Below are 21084 nucleotides of genomic sequence, written 5' to 3'. Positions count from 1 at the left end.
AAATTTAGAATTATAAAATTGTATAAGTGAGTAATATAATAATTAAAATGTTAATAAAATATATATTTAAAAATTTTTATATAAATTATATGAAAAATTATAAATATTAAAATTGTAAAAGTAATTTTATAAATAATAATTAATCGCAAACTACTTCCACATTTATGGGCCAATTCTCTCGAATTTGGTACCAAAATGCAAATTTTTCGGGGATGAAAATGTCGCGACTTTTTTTTGTTTTACGCCTCCCCCCCCCTACTCACCCACGCACAAAACATACACACCTAACGCGCACACACACGCCTGAATTATATTAATATATATATACAGATCTATATATATCTATATATAGATCTATAGTTTTCTAGCTTTGAGGTCCACGTGCTAGCTTTGAGCCCCGCGCGAAGCGCGGGCCGAAACGCTAGTGTAATAATATTTTTCATCAAATAATTCGTGTCAATTTATGTTAATGTATACATCATCTTTTGATAACTGTTGTGTATAAATAAAATAAGAGTTTGAAACTTTATCCGAATTACATTCGTGTTTACTATACATTTGTAACACATTGAAATATTTTACAAAAACATATTGCAAACGCATGATTAAGAGCGCAAAATTTGACACTTGAATTGCCTAGTCGAGATTATATGTCGAGAATTTCGTATAATACTTTGTGCACGCAATACACAGAAAAAGTGTAATTTTTGATAGCGATTATCTCGCGTTCGGGACAGTCAATTACTTTTAAATTGTACAAACGTGTAGATACTGCATTTATTAACGTAGGGAATTTTCAAATTTTTCTTGTTAATTGCGATTCGCGAGACAACTACCTTAAACTCATCAAGCGTAATTGCAAATGAATATTGGTAAAGACTGTGTGATGCGGCACTCTTCTATTAGAGAAACTTCGTTGATATTCTCTAACAGAAGTCTTTGCATTATTCTCTACACACAAATCGTGCACAAAATAAATATCTATGTACTCTTTGTTTGTGAAAACTCACAGCATTTTGAGATAATGTTCTACAAGGTACTACTCGTTACTAATATTCATATAAGTTTTTATGATCACCTTCAATGATTTCAAATAGTAAGTACGACTAGAAGAAGCAGATAAGATTTAATATTATCGCACGACGATATTAAATCACTCTATATATGCGGCGTGTCATTTATCCATGGCAAGACCATTATTATTTCTTCAACACAAAATTTTAACTTTTACTATAACTTTCTAATATAGCATTTTGGGACCTATGTTTATATAACATTTTTGTCTTATTTCTGCTCATAGAACATGTTGCTAAAGTTTGTACGGAAAAACCTAAGATACCATATACATATACGTATTATATGTTAATAATAAAAGGAAAATTTTCCGCTCAGTAAAAACAATACTAAGCACACATAAGATAATCAAATGGTCAACTTTCGAGCTAAATAAAAGATATTAATTTAAACAAAAAACCAATTTATTACAAATAATATAGGTACAAATTAACGTTTTTACTTACTTACATTAGTCTTCTTTGGAACACAAAAAGAACAAATCTGATCAAAGTACATGTCATTAAATGAATAAAAAATGAGATGTCAAAAAATAAATAAACCGATCGATACTGGCTAGTAATCTCATAATAATGTGGTTAAACACATAAAACGGAGCTACAATCAAACGCATTACGTTAAATCAGTTGGATCAATAGTTATGGTTGATAGTCGAACTTAATTAAGTCTAATAATCAAGAAATAAAACGGTATAGTGTAAGTTACAAATAAAACTCATTATCAGTCAAAAGTCAATAAAATGTAACAATTTTCGTCGTTGGAAAAGCGCAAAAATAGAGTTCCCAGACTTAAATTTAATGTCCAAAGAAATGTAATCGGTGATGGCAGAAATAAACCTGTAATGTTAATAAGTGTATTAATATGCTATAATGTAAATATACCTGTATATGGCAATAACTTATCTTGGGATGTTATTTCCACGAAAAACCGTAAAATATTTATTACTCACAATCCTTATTTAAAGTCTTACTAATAAAAGTGACATGTTGTAGCAAATGCATGAAACTATTGCCGATGCGTTATATGACATGACATAACGTATTTTGTTTTATTCCCTTAATATATTAATTTTTCCTTCTCTTCTTTCTTTCCTCATCCTTCCTCCCCTTCCCCCTCTCTCTCACTTCCTTTTTTCCTCATTCTCTTCTTATCGTTCTTCCTCGTTCTGTTTCTCTCCACTTTTGTCGGTCTTTCTTTTCTTCTTTTTGATTTTTTCTTTCTTTTCTCTCCTGTCTTTCCATTTCTATTTCTTTCTCTCTATTCCTTATTGTTTTACGCCTTTTTTATTCTTTTCCGTCTTTTTCATTTCTTTTCTTCATTCATTCACTTTATCTTTCTTCTCTTTATCTTTCTTCTTTATAAGCCTCTTTTTCCTTACATCTTCTGTACTTTCCTTTTTCTTATCTCCATATTTCCTTTCTCTCCTCTTTTCTTCTCCTTTTTTATTTTTTATGCCTTTTTTATTATTTTCTATCTTTTCGATTTCTTTTCTTCATTCCTTCCCTTTAGCTTTCTTTTCTGTAAGTCTCTTTTTTGCCTTTTTCTCTTTTTCCTTACATCCTCTGTTCCTTCTTTTTTCTTATCTCCATATTTCCTTTCTCTCCTCTTTTCTTCTCTTTTTCTCTTTGTTTTTTCTATCTTTCATTCCGTTTCACTTTTGCTTTATTTGCACGACCTTTCTTTCGCTCCTTTCTGGCAAGCGAGAACATATTATATGTACATGTACGTACATCTACATGTGTACATGTATGTACATGTACGTATATCTACATGTTTGAACAAATAAGACAGGGAGTTAGTGTTTATTTGAAAATTTATTTCGGACTTCAATGGTATTATTATATCTCATGATATATTTTTTAAGCATTACTTACTCTCGTAAAATAAAACTGAACAGTCATGTATTATTTTTGCAGTCTTTTTATTCATCGATATTTTAAAACCATTGAATATCTTGTCATTATATTTAGAAAATCTTGCACGTATAATAAATAATATAAGAATATGGTGATCTGAATATTTTAATAGTCAAATACATGTTTCAAAAAAATATTATATATATGCATTAATATATGTAATGGCATTGTTATATATAACCATAAAAGAGAGTTCACTTTCCATTCATCTACTTTCTCTAACGACCATCTGTCGTTTGATTTCTTGGATTTTCTCTCTATGTATACACATGCAGTCATCATATAAAACCGGAATATATTTATAATACATTGTCACAAAAACATAAAACATTTATCAGAAATTTGAATTTTGATGCCAACCGCATGACTGATTAAAAAAGCAAAAAAATTTCAATATTTTTATTAATTTACTCGTTTGGTATAATTTTATAAGATTTTTTATCAAATCCCTCTCAAAAATGCCGTGCGATCGATATCTCAGATCTGTTAAAAAAAAATTATATCTACCAATATCATTATAATTTTATTCATTATCGACGAAATAATGCGAAAGTTAGAACATGTTTTCTGCTCAAGAAACTGCGAAGTAATCGAGAGAAAGGTGCGATTTAATCAAGAATTGCATCGTCAAACCGTTAATTCTACAACACTATTACATCGTATTCAACCAACATGAGATAAATAGTTCGCTTTTTTCGTAACCTCGATCGTTTAAGCTGCCATTTCTTTCGATTTATTCAGCTTAATCAACCATCGTTATTTATTTTGTGATATAAGATCTTTGTACAATTTTATTTTCTCGATTAATTTTGGAAATTATAATCGATATAAATTATTCCAATAACGAATAAATGATAAAAATAGCATAAATTTTATTTAAAAAATTCCTTAATACAAAAATACAAAAAGTACGGTTTATATATCGTTACCATCGATTATGTTGGAAATAAAATTTATTTTATAATGCAAATCAATTATTGTGGAACTTAGTAACAATGTATCGTTAATTGATCTACCAGAACGGTCGAAAACGTAAAGCGGATCTTACTTTATCTTTGAAAATCAACTTTCTTGTCTGTTAGAATACACAAGCTATCGCGGATTATTTGCATTATGTAAGCAGCCTTCTCTACTTGTTCTTTACGCTTCGCGCTCTTGCATTAGTTATTTTTTATAAAATTGAATAAATACAATAGAAATACCAAATAAAAATTTACAGACATAAAAACACAAACACTTTATAAATTCGATTAACAATCCTCTTTTATTTCAGTCTGCATCCTCATTAGTTCAATTTTCTTACAGTATTTAATGTATTAATTGCAGTTATAATATCTATAACAATATAGCTTGCGTTCAAACAAGTATTTCGAGTGTACTCTATATTCAGTCTGAACAATAAGCTATCCTTGAATTGGCTTTAGGACATTATCAAAAAGCTTATGAATATAATCGTTCATTAATGGTCGTCATTCTGACTGTCATGATAACAATAAATACATGCATCCACAAACATACATTCGTACTTAAAAAGAAACTTAAATTATCGTTAAAATATTTATATATTTCAGTACAGCTTACAAAATATAACACATTATACGTATAACGAAATTGATTTAAAAAAAGTAACTAATTATAGTTTGTTAACCACAAGATGAATTTATCGTGCTTTATATTTGTGATAGTTACGATGCAAAGTTTGTATTCTGATAAGAGTATGATCTTATCTATAACTTTCTTATATAACAAAAAACGATATAATAAACGAATAAAAATAAATGCATCTTGAATACAGATACCAATGCAAATAAATGCACTTTTAAGAATAGCGTGTACTGAACAATTAATTTAAATAAACACTGGGAGAAAAAAATAGTTGCAGTTACAATTTTACTATAATTTTTAGTTATTTTCGGTTCCAACTACATTTTTGTAGTTATTTTAACATGCGAATTATAACTGACTCATACTACATTACTGTTGTATAACGGAGCTTCAACATGCATTCATTCAACCATATAACATGGTTTTATACACTATAACCTGTGATTTATGTATAGTAAGTCGTACTATAAATATGATGAAAATGATCATAATCGAAAAATCTATACATATAAGATTATTTTTATTAATATTATAGCAATAATAACTATAAAAATAAGAACCTCAACCATAATTATTTTTCTATGCAATTATAGTCGCAAATACCAAATACTTTTCTCTCAATGAAATCTTTCTCCACGCGTATTCTTGTATCCACACGTGTTCGATACATTTCAACATGTTAAACGATATAATAAGTGTTACTCTCTGTAAAAAAAAAAAAGTCAAAAGGTAATAACGTCCGAAGTCGATCCTCTGAAAAAAGTAAGTGATTGATGACAGGAAAGGCTGGTTCGCCTAAAAGCATATTGTGGAAGATAAAACTTGCTCAACTGGCTTCTTGGTTGCGATGGTATTTATAATGAAACATGACAAATCTCTCTCTCTCTCTCTCTCTCTCTCTCTCTCTCTCTCTCTCTCTCTCTCTCTCTCTCTCTCTCTCTCTCTCTCTCTCTCTCTCTCTCTCTCTCTCTCTCTCTCTCTCTCTCTCTCTCTCTCTCTCTCTCTCTCTCTCTCTCCCCCCTCCCCTTCCTTTCCTCAGTCTTCTTCTCTCTTCCCTCTCCCTATTTCTTTCTCCCTTTCCGTTCCCTCCAGATCCATTCGCCTCCGTTCCCTCTTTCTTCTCCCTTCCCTCCCACCAACACTGTCAGAGCTCGTTATCTAGGCCAACAGATGCAGGTATTATTCACACGATGTCGGGTATTTCTAAAACAAACTCAAATCCGGAGCAATAAATAAACAGGCCGTATTTAATGTTATCGTTTGAAGATCTCATAAAACATCTCTCTGTCATGATTGCGACGAGAAGATATTTTCTTTCGCCTTTCGTTCCTTCCATCACTAGAGATTTTCTGACTTAGTATTTATATATATTAATACCACCTTAACTGCCTTTTTTATTTTAGTTCATTATCAATATCTTTTCTTTTGTAATTATTTATATACGAGAGATTACATTTCCGTTGTATTGCCAGTAGTGAATAACCGTCTACTAAAGTTGAATGATTTTTATACAAAACGCACGTGCGTCATCTTTATAATGTTTTAATCTGATTTTCTAATTTTTGTATTTCTTTTCTTTTATCTTAATTTTTTATTTTTATTCAGTATTAAAACGTCTTTTTATAAAGCATATCTATTTGTATATATGCATGGGCATAGCTAGACTTTCTGGGGGATTGGGAGGGGCATGGCCTCTCCCCAGATTGGCCAAGTTCTTTCACATACTTCCCCCCCCCCCCGATTAAATCCTTCGGATTAAAAATAATTGAACAATATTAGAACAAATATATTAGTGACAAAACATTTACACTTATTTTAAAAGAAACAAACTAGGTATGTAATAAACAACAGATCATGAAAGTCTTAAGCAGCAATCCTTTATCGCAAAACGGCCCAGTACTTTTTTAGCTAAGATCTCTTTAAACAAACAGAAATCTCTCGATTGTGATTGGCTAAATAGCTGTGAATCATCTGTCATACTACTTTCGAGTATTATCGCCTTTGTTCTACATTCCAGATGTTTCTGGAGTTACAGTTCAGAAGTAAATCTACATCCACCTATGGAAATCAAATATGATGAGAATTTCGTTATTATCATTGAACTATTCCACAAAATTCAATTCATTTTTCTTTGCTCTTGCAGAATTTGGTGTTTTCAATTTTTATTTATCTCTTAGTATGCTAAACTGTTATTTATTATTTCTCGCTTTTTGGGTGGAAGGCTACACACTGATTTGGGAAGGGCCTGGCCCTCAGCTCCCCCTTCCTATGCTTATGCATATATAGAATAATTTTTATTTATCCAACTTATCTATCTTGTCTTTACGATAATCTACGATTTATGAATTCGAATTTTTCTTCTCATTAATCTTGCAAAACTCGAGTATCTATCAACTATAACGCGTTTAAATCAATTGGTCTTTTAAGTACCAAAGATATGATAACGATCAAATTTCTATCAGTTGCAAGACTCATATAAACTGCTGACGCTTCAAGTCAGTGATAAATCGACGCTCTCGCGGTATGTATACTATATATATTCCCATTGAGTTTTATGTGAATAAAATAAAAAGCTTTTTACAAATAAATTTATAAATTCGCGGTAAATATAAAGTCTCTGCATTTGTAAGCTGCAGGATAAACGGACTGTGCCTTACAATGTTGGTAATATCGAAGCACGTTTGCTCTTGTACTTTGAAACTCAATGACTGTGTTTACACACTCCTCGAACACATGTTGCCTTAATCGACGTAAACGATCACGTTACTAGCAGGTAGTTAAACCGAAGACTTTTCACGAACGCCACTACGTCGCGGAACGGCATGCCGCAGGATAGCCTGGCACCATGCGCGAGATAAATATTAACAATAATTCATAACATCGCGAGCCAATAGGATAGGCCTTTTCACTCTTTTATTTATCTCGCCGGTGCAGTTGGCACATTCGGACTATCGACTCTTCACTCACTGATTATCGGAGCGTAAACTTATAATAAACATAGAATCGAAAAGCTTTTTTTTCCAATTTGGAACAGACTGCTTTATGATACAGCCACCTCATTACGATATGGTTTTTATCGCTAAACAACGGAGTGGAACTCATTCCTCGCGTTAGATACGTCATCGTCGCGACTCTTTCCGCGTTCCGCGTACATTCAATTACCGCGGCCCGCGTTACGTCGTGAAATCACAACGTTAATAAATGGAGCATTTAGTCTGTAGATGGAAAACGCGCTATTCAAAGAGATTACAAACAGCCATCTGCCTCACCCTTCCGAGGCGCTCGCGCCCCTCTGCAACTACCCCATGTTACTCCCTTCCCCCGAATCAGCCACCTCTGCTAGATACCTCTTAGCTACCATACACTCTCGCAGCCTCGCTTATAGAATTCTTTTCCCTTTCCTCTCCACTCTACTCCGCACCGTGCCGCGCCGCACCGCTCCGCACCGCTCCGCACCGCACCGCACCGCACCGCACCGCACCGCACCGCGCCGCGCCACGCACTCTCCAACCAACACGCGCATAGTAGTACCGTCCTCCCCTATCGCGGTACCCCACCACCGTCGCCCATTGCAGCGATGAGCGAACCAATATACCCGGAATCACATTGCCGCGCCGACCACCGCGAGGAGTGTGCGTCGTTTGTTACGCTGTCATTCATCGTTTTCGAAAACGCGGCGCTATAACGAACGAAACGTATCGTCGTATCACAGTGTACGGAGGTGTCGCACACGCAACCGCGTGCTCCCACTGCCTAACCTCACGCTCTTTTCTAATATTTCGCTGTCTGTTCCTTGGTGAGTGATACGTACTTATCCGCAGAGTGTAGTGATCGTGATCGTGTATTCGTGAGAAGCGAGTGTTCTCAACAGCGGGATTCTAACCTATTGCGGATACACGAATTCTCAAGTGTCTCTCTCTCTCTAATCGTGTTCCTCATGACTCGATCGTTCCATTAGCCAGCGCGCACGTACAGAGTCGCGCTTCACATACTATATGCTGGATTTCGCGCCGGTAAGTGACCAAATTGTAACGTTTATTCTAGTTGATATGATTAGCGTTATACAATCTCAGTATGGCACAAACGTCAGGGCGTAAGAAATTACCGCATGTTACATTACACGAACGTTTTTCGTAGCGAGTGGCTCGTTACTGTGCGTGGCGCCATCTCGAGTATCAGTGCGAAGTGCGAGGGCGTGGAATTTCCCGAGTACCCACGGGAGGTTTCGTAATATTAACATTTTCTCTCTATCTTTTCTCCATTTTATTGTTACTCCTTTCATTATTTTTGCTGTCAATTATCGATCAAGGTTTTCTTCTCGCTTACTGCAGCGCGGTAATAAATATCGACGAGATTCAATTGGCTAAATTATAAAATTTATGAGCGATTCTCGTCCTCCCACCTCCATCGTTTCTTTCAAATAAGTCACAATCATGATTACTTATTAATGATACACGGAAAATAAAAATTCCGCGCATTTGCATTCTATATCTAGATCATATTAAATTGTGCACAACAACATTGTTGATAGAATAATCAACAATGAGTCACTCGATTGATCGCCTTACTCATCGTAAATCTTTATCAGATAAATTCAACTTGGATGTGTTTATCGAATCTTTCTGTTGTGTAAACAGAGCCGCGTATTTAATCGCTTTATGCTCAAGGCGAATACAAGTGAATTAATCGCTCCACGAGTCGCTCCAGCGATTGTAACCAATAGCGATTACATCATTGATCGTGAGATTGCGCGGAGCACTAATTCTTAATAGCAAAGCATAATAGTCATCGAGAATCTGGAGCGTGAATGATTTACCTATAATCCATCTTCGTTAATTAGAACTAAGCATACCCGAAATGGTATATCTCGAACGAAACAAGTGCAGGATGTACTGTCTAACGGTAAAATTAAAATCTGATAAAAAAATTATTTTGCCTCTTTATGTGCTGGTAAACAAATCATCAATTGAAAATGGCTTAATTAGTATAACTTAGCTCTGCTGTCTTACCGTTATGTATATAATACACGCTCGGAGTATCCTTGTAGCTGTATAAATTACAGTGCAACGCTGACGCAAATTAAACTCGCGTGTTTCGCATTATTCTAATGAATTGCATCGAAACGCGCAAATGCGCTATTTTATCTCATCATCACGAAAACGTACTCGCGCGTGTATAATACAAAGAACGATAAAATAAATTTTCATATTGCAGGTAATGCGTAAATCGATCAAGCTCCAAGTAATTACACACACACACACACACACACACACACACACACACACACACACACACACACACACACACACATATATATATACATGTATATAATACGCCGAAAAAATTAGCTTTCATAAAAATTACCTCAACCGTTATTTACTTTTATTTTTACAAACCGCATAAACCATTCATTCTTGTATAATCCGTATACCTATGTTGTAATAGTTTTAAACGAAAAAGTTTTAAATAATGTTCACTATTTTGAGTTCCATCTAGAAATGACGAAAATCTTATAGACTTCGAAAAGATAATGATAGTGCCTCGTTATTCTATAACGAGATCAAAACAGGAGTAATTTTGAATTCTCAGACAATTTGTGGTCTTATCCTCTTGCGGTTGAAAAATGAGAATATCCGTTTTGCGTGTTCAACAGAACATTAACGTTATTTCTGGTTATTTCTGAGAGATCTTTTTTTAAGATATATATATATATATATATATATATATATATATATCTTACGATTATAGAAATATTGTGTAAAATAACATTTTTTAATGAGATGATAAATAATACTTGTATAAATATTCGTACTAATACATTAACGTTGCGTCTCTATTATTGTTTTCCTTTTGAAAGAGCAGAGACAAAACACAATTTGCGGAAGTGAGTCTTACATAATTCACATTAATGTGCTATTTTCGAAAGACGACAGAATTAATTCATACATGCGTTTCCTCGTTTCAATAAGACAAGAACGTACATTCAATAAAAGTTGTAATTTAACGATTGTTCGATTATATTTAAAATTTCGCTTTTGAAGTAATTGAAACATCATTAATCATATTAGTATAAGGCTAGTTAACTTTTGTAATCAAAATCTTTCTTTCTTTCCTAAAGTTTTTACTATTGAAAAAGCTGTCAAATCTCAAATGAGATTTTGATCATTTTCTCAAATGAGAAAACTAAGAAGAATAAAGAGAAACAAAATTGCAACGGATTTAACGTCAATTACAAGTGAAAGATCCACCGAAGCGCATCTGTCAAGATCTTTGATTCTGCTTTCGCCTTGCATATTGTAGGTAGGTAGGTATACCTTCTCTTTCTTTATCTTCTTCGATCTTTTCAAACGTATTTTCACATTCGTTATCCAAATCTGTTTCGTAACGAATTTATTAGCTGATTAAGTAACATTGATCACAGCTTTACAATATGCTAAGCTATAACATTGATTATTCCAGGAATACATGTGCTCACTCTCAAATATCGTATTGATTCGTAACATAATGACATTTATGTCGTTCGACTAATTCCATTGACAGATATGTACATACATATATATGACTATAGGAACACGCCGTGCGTATTAACGAGATTAATGTTTGTGATTGAAATAATTATTAAGAAATTATTAATTAAAAACAAGATTGAATTTACCATTAACTGTATATTTCCATTAAAAAACTTTGCTGTCGCACCGATAAAAGTCTTTTCTTAACCAAATTTGAATCCGAAACGACTGTCGACCACTGTCGACTATTTAAATTCTTGAATTTTTTAGTACCTTTAGTCACGTTGTATGTATACGCCTGAAATTCGGGCTGATAAATATTCATCGCCGATGCCTGTTTAATGCTCTTGATGATGAAAAATAGCAGTTTTTAAATAGCGTATTTTTTACATGGTCATTTAGCGTCTCGTTTGTTATTCCATTACGTGGTATTTATCGTTGGATAAAAGACTCATGCCATCGAAAGAGCGTATCCATTCCACGATAGATGTTTCAAAGGATAGATAGTTCTATTGTCCTCAACATTATGCGTCACATAGTCGTTACTCGACAGATACATACTCTATATATATTCTAATGGAACGTCCAATATAATGATGATGAATAAATACTAACAATAAGTATATTATATTTCGAAAAATTATTAAATTATTTTATTATATCAATATTATCAAACAACAATGGAGATTAAACGGTGTTAAACGACGGAGTTAAAAACGGAAAGTAACTGTAATCACTTTAATAGTGATAGGTATTGTAAGAGATATTTTACGTAATAACACTTGTTTTCTAGATTAACTGTTTATTTAATGTTGTTTATATTTTCTATCACAGAATAATATTTCAATCTTTGATAGTATATATCATATACATATAAATGTAAAATTGATAATACACGATGCATTGCGTCTTTATGAACAAAAAATTGCTGCTCCGAAATTACGTTACGAGTGATAATGACTGCGTAACATCAACTGTCAACGCAATCGTCTGTCATCGAAGGTTTATCCTGCTATGCTTGTTAATTAGAAAATGCACAGTCGTATGAGATAAACTAGCCAGATATCTCAGGTAACGTCGCACACAGCGCGATTAATAATGTAACGAATGTATGCATTTTCATTATAATATGTTTTGCTTCTAATTGCACATAATTGAGATCTTATCTACGAGCCGCGGGCATAACATTCCGGTAATTTTTTTTGCCGACTTTTTTTTTTATTTTACTCGTATATACGTTTTACCTATACGTTTGCTACGAACAGTTGTTTGCTATTGCATTTAAATTGTAAGTTTGTAATCCGAAAGTTATCTTTATTAAACGTTTCCGAGTTCAAAAGTCGTATAACGCAAGCTGTTATTCAATGCGTATCGAACACGTTATATTATTATTCGAATAATATCGCTAGCAAGCTACTGAAATATTATTTAAGTACTTAAACAACAAATTATCATGTATGTTATAATTTCCCCATGACAATAGTGTGCAATTAATGTAAAGTAACGACAATATGCATCAAGTGGATTAATTCAAGTATTCGAGTATGCGTAGAAAATGTAGATTTCCTTGCCGATTGATGCTGGCATCAAATTCACGCGACTTGGGCTTACGTTTAAAAAGAATAAAAGTCTGAAATCTTAAGAGAATAAATTGTATCTTTCTTTTTTATCGTTTGTTTTTTTAGCATAGAGATATTACGAGATATTTCTCGTAAGAAGAGAATTCGTAAAAAGAAAGAACAATAATATATCGCTGTATCCAGGAATATTTTGCTTTATCTTTACATATTAGGTATAATTAAGAAGTTAGGCATTCGACTTGTAATTGTTGTACCGAGTTCTAAAAAAAAATATGAGAGACGGGTCTCAAAAATATGAGGATGAAGTGCTGTTCCGTTAACAAAAATTCACTTCGAAACGAATCGCTTACGGCTTACGACGTTAGAAACTGGTCTTGAATCTCACCATCTGGAACACGAGTGCTTCTCAACCACTTTTCCCCTCCTGCGGCATGCAGTATAACGATTTCGAGGTAAGCAATGGACAGGTGCGGATGTAGATCGAGCTCTGCATCCAACATTTGACCGACCAATTACTACCTCCATTTTGTTATTATCGTCGCTGTACATTTTATTATCTAGCAACAATTACAAGTCGAATGTTTAATTTTTTAATTACACAAATATAAATATCACGGGTTACTTTTATTATAGATAAATGTTTAATTTTCTGACGCGGAAATTCATTATATTCGAAAGAAGGTGGAAAAGTGATATCGCAATAGCGATAAATATCCATAAAAGAAAAAAGCATTCATATTTAACATGTGTTTTATATATAAAAATGAATTTAACTCTTAACTATGGATATTACGCATTAGTAGATGTGGAAACCTATATAGAAATCCCTATTATACATATTTTTAAATATAATAAAAGGGTAAAATAAATATAACTATATGTTCTCTGCTTTATGTATATGATGCACTTGCAGCTATGATGTTTTTTTATATTTTGCAGCATTAATTACGCACAGAATCAAGTTTTATTTGTTTTTCTAGATCTAGAAGGAAAACATAATTGATCAAAATTATAAAATAAGTGGCAAAAGTCCCAGAACCTTAGAAATTTTATATCCACAGTTAAGCATTAATATGAGTGCTGTTGATCATTTTTTTCTGTTGTGGATTATTTCATAAAAAGAGAAAGCTGTATGTATTATCATTGTAGCTTAGAATGCCATTTTTCAAAATTTAATCGTAAAATAGAAATAGATAAAAGGATATAGAAAAACACAGAGAGAGAGAGAGAGAGAGAGAGAGAGAGAGAGAGAGAGAGAGAGAGAGAGAGAGAGAGAGAGAGAGAGAAATTTGCGATAATTATCTTGCGCAAGTGTTTGAAATGAAACCAAACGAAACGCAGCTCATTGAGAAAGTTGAAAGAAGAGAGAAGAAGAGAAATACGGAGAATACCTTTTCCCAACAAACGAGTAACAGCAGGCAGGCCGAGAGAAGTGCCTCCACAATGGAACCCCTTACATCTAAAACGGTTATACACGCAGGTAGAGCTTCGCTGTTGCCGGGCTGTAAAATGCCCATTGTGTTTCTCGCTATAAGAACACACTATGATTCGAAAATGCCTCTCGGTTACGCGTTATTTCTTACGCTCGTTATCTCTACGGCGATTGCTGACAAACGTTTCAGTAATTTTCTCGTATTGCACTTATGAGAAAATCCCCTCATAATTTCTTACATTAGCTATGTCTTTATAATACGTAGAATATATTTTTCAACGTTTTGTTTATACAAGCTGCAACACACGGGTATCTTGCTGTTCGTTCAAACTTATTAGATTTTTCACATCGTCAATTTATTAGAGTCAATATAATGTAGACGATAAGGAAATATTATTTGCACGATTTATACAGGGTGTTTTCTAAGTAACTACAAAAAATTCAAGAAGATATTCCATGGCTTATTTTAGAAAGAAAAAAGATTCTATATCCTATAAACATATACCCTAACTGTTTCTTTTTCAAAATACAGGGTATCAAAGTTGTAAAAAAAAATATGAAAATTTTGAAAATCTGGTAAACGTTTAAAGATATTTTATTCAAATTTGGTATGCGTAGGGGAGACCGGGGCTAAAACGTCTACGGGGTAAATACGTCTAATCAAATATCTCGGAACCTGTATATTGTGCAAACTCGCTATTAACATTGTAAACGCTGCTTATAGTACCCATGTGACCAACGGAGTTTTGGCAGGTTACCTGCCGTGTTACGATTTTTACGAGGGCAAACGTGTTTTCGAAAGGTGAAAGTTACATTTTCTGCGCGTGGAAATTTTGTAATATCTGCAATAATATTTGCTCTCCAAATCTCGAGGTACGTGATTATAAAGAGTAATGCATGCTGAACACGAATCCAGTGTAGTTTTTTCATTATCGTTGATGTCTAATATTTCGTGGGCGATCAAACCTGAAACTTGTGTTTGGGGCTAATCGGTCAGTAAGCAGTCCGGGTGCATTTCCAAGGCATTTTCGGGCTCACTGCATATGGAATATGGATGAGACGGGAATTACAACCGTTCAGACACCGAATAGAGTCATCGGACGTCGAGGAGTGAAACAAGTCGAGCGAGTGACTTCTGCGGAAAGAGGAACCCTCGTAACTATTTTTTAATAATGTTTTGCATAAAAATTTTAAATAAATTTTTATATTTTTCTCTTAAAAAACAATTATTGCATGTATCCTATTATTTTTTAGAATTAGATGTACGTATATGTATTGAAAATGCAGTGCAGACTGTTATACCCCGGCATTTTTGAGATTTCAATTTTTCCACCGTTGTCGTTTTTGCTCTATACCGGTTAAACAAAGCGACGTAGACAAAAATTTCCTATATAAATTTTGTAGCTAAAGGTTCACTCTTTACAGTGGTATACCACATTTAACTACAATTATTTATTTTGTTGTTAAAAATCGGCACCGAAAAAAAACGGACTGTTTAGCCCCGGTCTCCCCTACATGTGGTATTAAGAATTATTTTCTAGTATCGATGAAACATTTTTAGATCCACCAGGGGCGTGCATCTTTGACTGTATTTTGAAAACGAAGCAGTTTAGGGCATATGTTCATAGGACCTTTTCTACCTAAAATAAAATAAACACGAAATATCCCCTTCAATTTTTTATTCTTACTTAAGAAACACCCTGTATAATTCACGGATGCACGCACGCACATTGATCATGTTTGTGTCTAGCTGCTTGCTACCTAATATTGGCTCGATAACTGACTATATCATGCACGTTTTGTGCGCAACAAGACATCGGAAAAGAGAAGAAAAAGAGAAAGTTTTTATAATCGCAGGAACACGCGATGTCTATCGAATATTTTATTGCAACACACTCGTATACACATTCGTGCGAACGAAACATGATGTTAACTTTTGATATAATTATTTGTCACTATGATAATTAGTAATTAATTAATACGGAACGATTAATACTGACTTTCACTCTATTAACGTTCATCGGTCATTGCAAGTAATGATTTCCTTTGTTTCTGATATTATTTCTTCTTCCAGAGAAAGCTTTTTCTCACTGACTCCGTCTCTTGTTATTAAATGAGAACAAGTAATACTATGTATACCTCTATCCTGATAAGGAATATGATAAAGAAAAGTTAATGAGATGGGAACTATAAAAGCGTTTCTTTTTCTACGTAACAGTGCATTCCACTGAATAGATAAGATTTAAATTTATAGTTTATCTACGATAAAGAGTAGTTGTTTGTGGTAAATAACCAGCGCTTATAAGTTATTACTGCAATAAGAAATATTAAAGCATGTAAAGAGGATATTAACCTCGTTTTACTAGAGAGTCAGATAATGTGTGCCTTATAGAACGATAATTTTTAGTAAAGTATTTGTCATGTCTCTCTTGCTATCATTGACGAGCAATATGGCGAAAGTCGCATAAAAATATTTTTGAATTACGAAAGCTTTTTTGTTTGGATGATATCGCTTTTATTTATAACTGATCAAATCCTTTTTACAAATTAATGATTAATTTGAAATTCTTCGTATAATTTTTCGTAAAATTTCAAGTTTTATAACATTGAATTAAATTGCGTATGTGCTAAAGATTTTTTAGCAATTTGAATAAAGCATGTTTCTCTTATGATTATCGATGGAAAAAAATATAAGTAGAATAGAAAAATATGTTGAAGGTTATAATAAAGTTTAACTTTCTTTGACATTGTTTTTTTCTGCACATGCAACAACACATTTAATGGGGAAGTATAGTCTATTTTTCTTTATATTTGATGGTGTTTATCATTTTGTCAATTTATATTAAATAAATAAAAGCGCATTGTTATAATATTATTCTATGTAAATATTATTCTGCGCAGTTATTCTGCGCAAAAAATTACTTTTTGTTTATCCTATCTTATTATTTTTACGTGTGGAGAGAAATACACACATATACAGGGTGTGCCATTTTAAATGTCCCAGACAAGTATCTCGAAAAATCTCGTAAGCTATTAATTTTTTGATAACTCTACTTTTATATGTAGAATAATTATAAGAATCATATTATGAAAAAAATCATACAATTCTATTTTAAAAAATGACCTTAATGTGACCTTAAAAAATTGATTTATTTCGAAAATTGGTTTTACTACTATAATATTTGTCCCCCTTGATAACCTACAACTTTTGCCTCAAACATTTTCCTGTATCTTCTATATTTTTCGAGATATTTGCCGCAAAAAATGTAATCGCATATTCTGATACATTGCACGTGAGAAAAAAGTAACGTCAAATAAAGCTGAACCATATTATGTCCTTCAACTTTTTCCTAACCTGTGTCATTTTTTTCTATGTTTAACTATAAGAAAAATATTTCTTCTCTATTTAAATTACTAGAATCAACCTGACACGATTTAATGATTTCTAGTTCAAAGGATCTATGAGATTAAATAATTAAATTGTAAATAATCTTGTTTATCTCTTTATCGCTGAAGAAGACAATTGATCACAGTAATGTTATGTAGTGTAACTACGATTGCGAGAGTTATTTTCTCAGTCCTGAGTCATACCTATATGATCTCATAATGACACGACATTCCGCGTAAGTGTAACATAATTATTAACTGGCATTAATAGCTTAATAAGAGCATAATACTAAATCAGAGTTTGTTATTGATAGTATTAGGCTGTCGTCAACTTATTATAATCGTTGAAAATTATTTGTTTTATTAAATCGATGAAGATCCCGCGCGATTCAGAAACGGATTATTTTCTTTTCGAGTGAATATGTAATCCAATAAACAAAAATGTAAAAAATCCTAAAATAGGAAGATATCAACACGTAATAAATTATAGGATTACCTTTCACAAGCTGTTTTACTGGTCGTTTGCATTACCGCCGTTGGCAAGAATTACTTATTCTATTGAGGAAGCTATAAGATATAAAATAATGTCAGGAGACACAAGTCACAGCAAATATACGCGAAGCAAGCAACGAGGCAGACCTTATCTTATATCCATACGCGAGCCGTTCAATTGAACATAACAATTGTTAATTATCATATCCCAGTAACATCTAGACTGATCGAGTTTCTAATAACTTAATCAATAATTGAGGTTTCGATTAAACGGCAAAAGTCTTTACTTTGGTTTTATACGTTCTATGAACAGACATATTGTAATGCAAAGTCCAAATCGACAAACGTTTAAAAAATGTCATTATTGTCATGGTTGTTTCATGTGAAAAATATTTTTTTAAATTTCTAACTCAGAATCGCGCCAAAGCGATGTTTGCAGTTGACTTTAACAATGAGTCAAATATTATATGAAGGAAGTTTATGAAGGAAGTTAAAATGAATATAATTGAATCACAAATAAATTACTTGAAACAAGGATAATAGAATAGTTATACCAGAGCAAAAAAAATTTTTATATTTATATATATTTTAGCAAGGTAATATACACAGTAACTATATATAACGCTACAATGATATTTTTTCTCCTAAGAACTATCTGTTAGATTATGTTATGCTATATCTTGAGAGCAACTATACTCAGTAAAAAATTTTGTGTTAAATTTAATACATTTTATATGCCCCAAAGAGTTTATCCACTCTAATTTTTATGTTAATTTAACAGAAGGTAAATACGTAAATAAATAACACAAGTAATATGTGAAAAATTAACACAAAATTGTAAAACATGGATGGGAGCAAAATTTATGTTAAATTAACATATTTATAATGTTAAATTTCATTAAAATAAAATGTTATTCTCTCTTCTCTTTTTCTTGCAAAAAACAGAAGACAGCGATCAGAAAACAGCAATCTCTTTATAATATATAAGAAAATATCGATTTAACAGATGGAAACTCTTATCGAGAGGAAAATAACACTACTTAGGTGTTCATTTTAAAATATGTCACCAAGAATTTGCACATTTATATATAAATTGTGTTATTTTAACTCTTAGAAACGTTGGATATTAACTTAATGCGGAAAAGTCAAAATAACACAATGACAATATCTATGTTACATTAACACCAATGTATGTTAAAAATTTAACACAAAAATATCTACACGGATAGAAATCAACTTAAATATATAAAATGTTTTTTACCGTGTAAATGTTGTTGCTATTTAGTCCAGATCTCGGTCCAGATGGATATTTGAATTTTTATAAATAAATTAATGTTCGATATCTTCTATTTATTTACAAAAAAAATAGATATATTATGAAAGAACAAGCCTTTTGACGTAGAACTACGTTTTTCTCCGCGGTATGGGGGGTATCCACGGATGCAACGATGTAACGAAAATATGTCACACTTTGAACGTTTAGATCTTCGCAACTAATAATCGTAGAGTAATCATTGACATCTCATTTTAAAGCTTAAGAAGTCCCATTTATGATAAATCCAGCCCGAACTCTCTATTTCTTTCCGTTTAGATATAGTAGCGTTAGAAAGTTTAGCTAAATTTCTTGTAGATGCAACGAAAACATGTCACACTTTGAACGTTTATATCTTCGAAACTAATAATCGTAGAGTAATCATTGACATCTCAATTTAAAGCTTAAGAAGTCCCCTTTATGAAAAATCCCGACCGAACTCTCTATTTGTTACCGTTTCGATATAGTAGCGTTTGAAAGTTTAGCTAAATTCCTTTTAGTAAACGCTGCATTGAATTTTGCGATAGAACAGTACGTATAACTTAATTTTTTTAATTAAGAAAAGCAAAATAGAAATCAGCGATAAGAATACTGAAGAGGATCTACAAAATAATAAGCATGGTTTATAAGATAAAAAAATCTTTAATTTTGCGCACACATGTATTCACGCACTCACATCCCTATATATACGCACAACACACACACAGACAAACACTCACACACAAACAAACACACACACGCACGCACGCACGCACGCTCGCACGCACGCACACACGCACACACGCATACGCACACGCACGCTCACGCGCATGCGCACGCTCACGCACACGCACATGCATACGTACACGCACACGTACACGCACACGCACACGCATACGCACACCCACACAAACACGCACACGCACACAAACGCGCACACGCAAAAAAACACAATCACGCACACGCACACAAACGCGCACACAAACACAAACACGCACACACTCATTCACAAACACAAATACGCTGTAAGAAGTATAGGCGACATTGATAAAAATAAATGTTTATTTTCAAATACATACAAGAATAGTTGACTATTATTTTTAAAATCCTCTTCTGTTAATTTTCTTGTCGTGTTTCAATTTGTGATTTTCTTTATCTTTCAGTTTTACATCTTGTTCTTTCTCCAAATTTACTGCAGCGTTTATTAAAATTTCGTATCGACCGTCATGCAATACTATAATTTTGAAAAATTAAGTGTATTTTATTTATATTTATTTTAAAATTAAACATATTAAACATGTATATATATATATAAATATATATATATATATATATATATATATATATGTAAATAGATATATATAATTTTAACTGACAGATCTTATATTCTTCAATTTCTAAATTATTTATTTACGCGTCTCGTATAAAGATATTGTTTTTTGGTTTCTTTAATAATATCTTCCTTTCGATGCATGTTTTTTTTAAATCCTCTTTATTTTTTTTAGTTCCGTGTTCCAAATTATGTATTTCTTCCACTTTCTGTTTTTCTGCTTGTTCGTTTTCAAATTTTATTAATGCGTTTATTAATACTTCATCCCAACCGTCATCCAATACTAGAATTTTAAAAGATCAAATTTATTCTATTTATATTTATATTAATATTAAACATATTACACATGCATATATATATATATATATATATATATATATATATATGGGACGTTCCATGTCAACCGGGACAGGACCGTCTCCAAAATTCTATTGAACCGATTAAAATGGTTAAGGGCTTAAAATCTTT

The 21084-nt window shown here is 32.5% G+C and overlaps 1 protein-coding gene across 1 annotated transcript in view; it reads left to right on the top strand.

The window, feature by feature from the left end:
- Positions 1–8160: 8160 nt before the first annotated feature.
- LOC139775993 (TOX high mobility group box family member 4) overlaps positions 8161–21084 on the top strand; it is a 95599-nt gene continuing 82675 nt past the window's right edge. Inside the window, exon 1 of the mRNA XM_071712381.1 lies at positions 8161–8608. Within this exon, the coding sequence (XP_071568482.1) occupies positions 8591–8608 (18 nt within the window). The 5' untranslated portion in view covers positions 8161–8590. The remainder of the gene's footprint in view (positions 8609–21084) is intronic.

This window comes from Temnothorax nylanderi, unplaced genomic scaffold (assembly GCF_030848795.1).
Source record: "Temnothorax nylanderi isolate EJ_2023f unplaced genomic scaffold, tnyl_v1.0 TNYL_tig0109_pilon, whole genome shotgun sequence".
In the NCBI taxonomy this organism is placed as follows: domain Eukaryota; kingdom Metazoa; phylum Arthropoda; class Insecta; order Hymenoptera; family Formicidae; genus Temnothorax; species Temnothorax nylanderi.
This window is presented reverse-complemented; position numbering and strand designations above follow the sequence as displayed.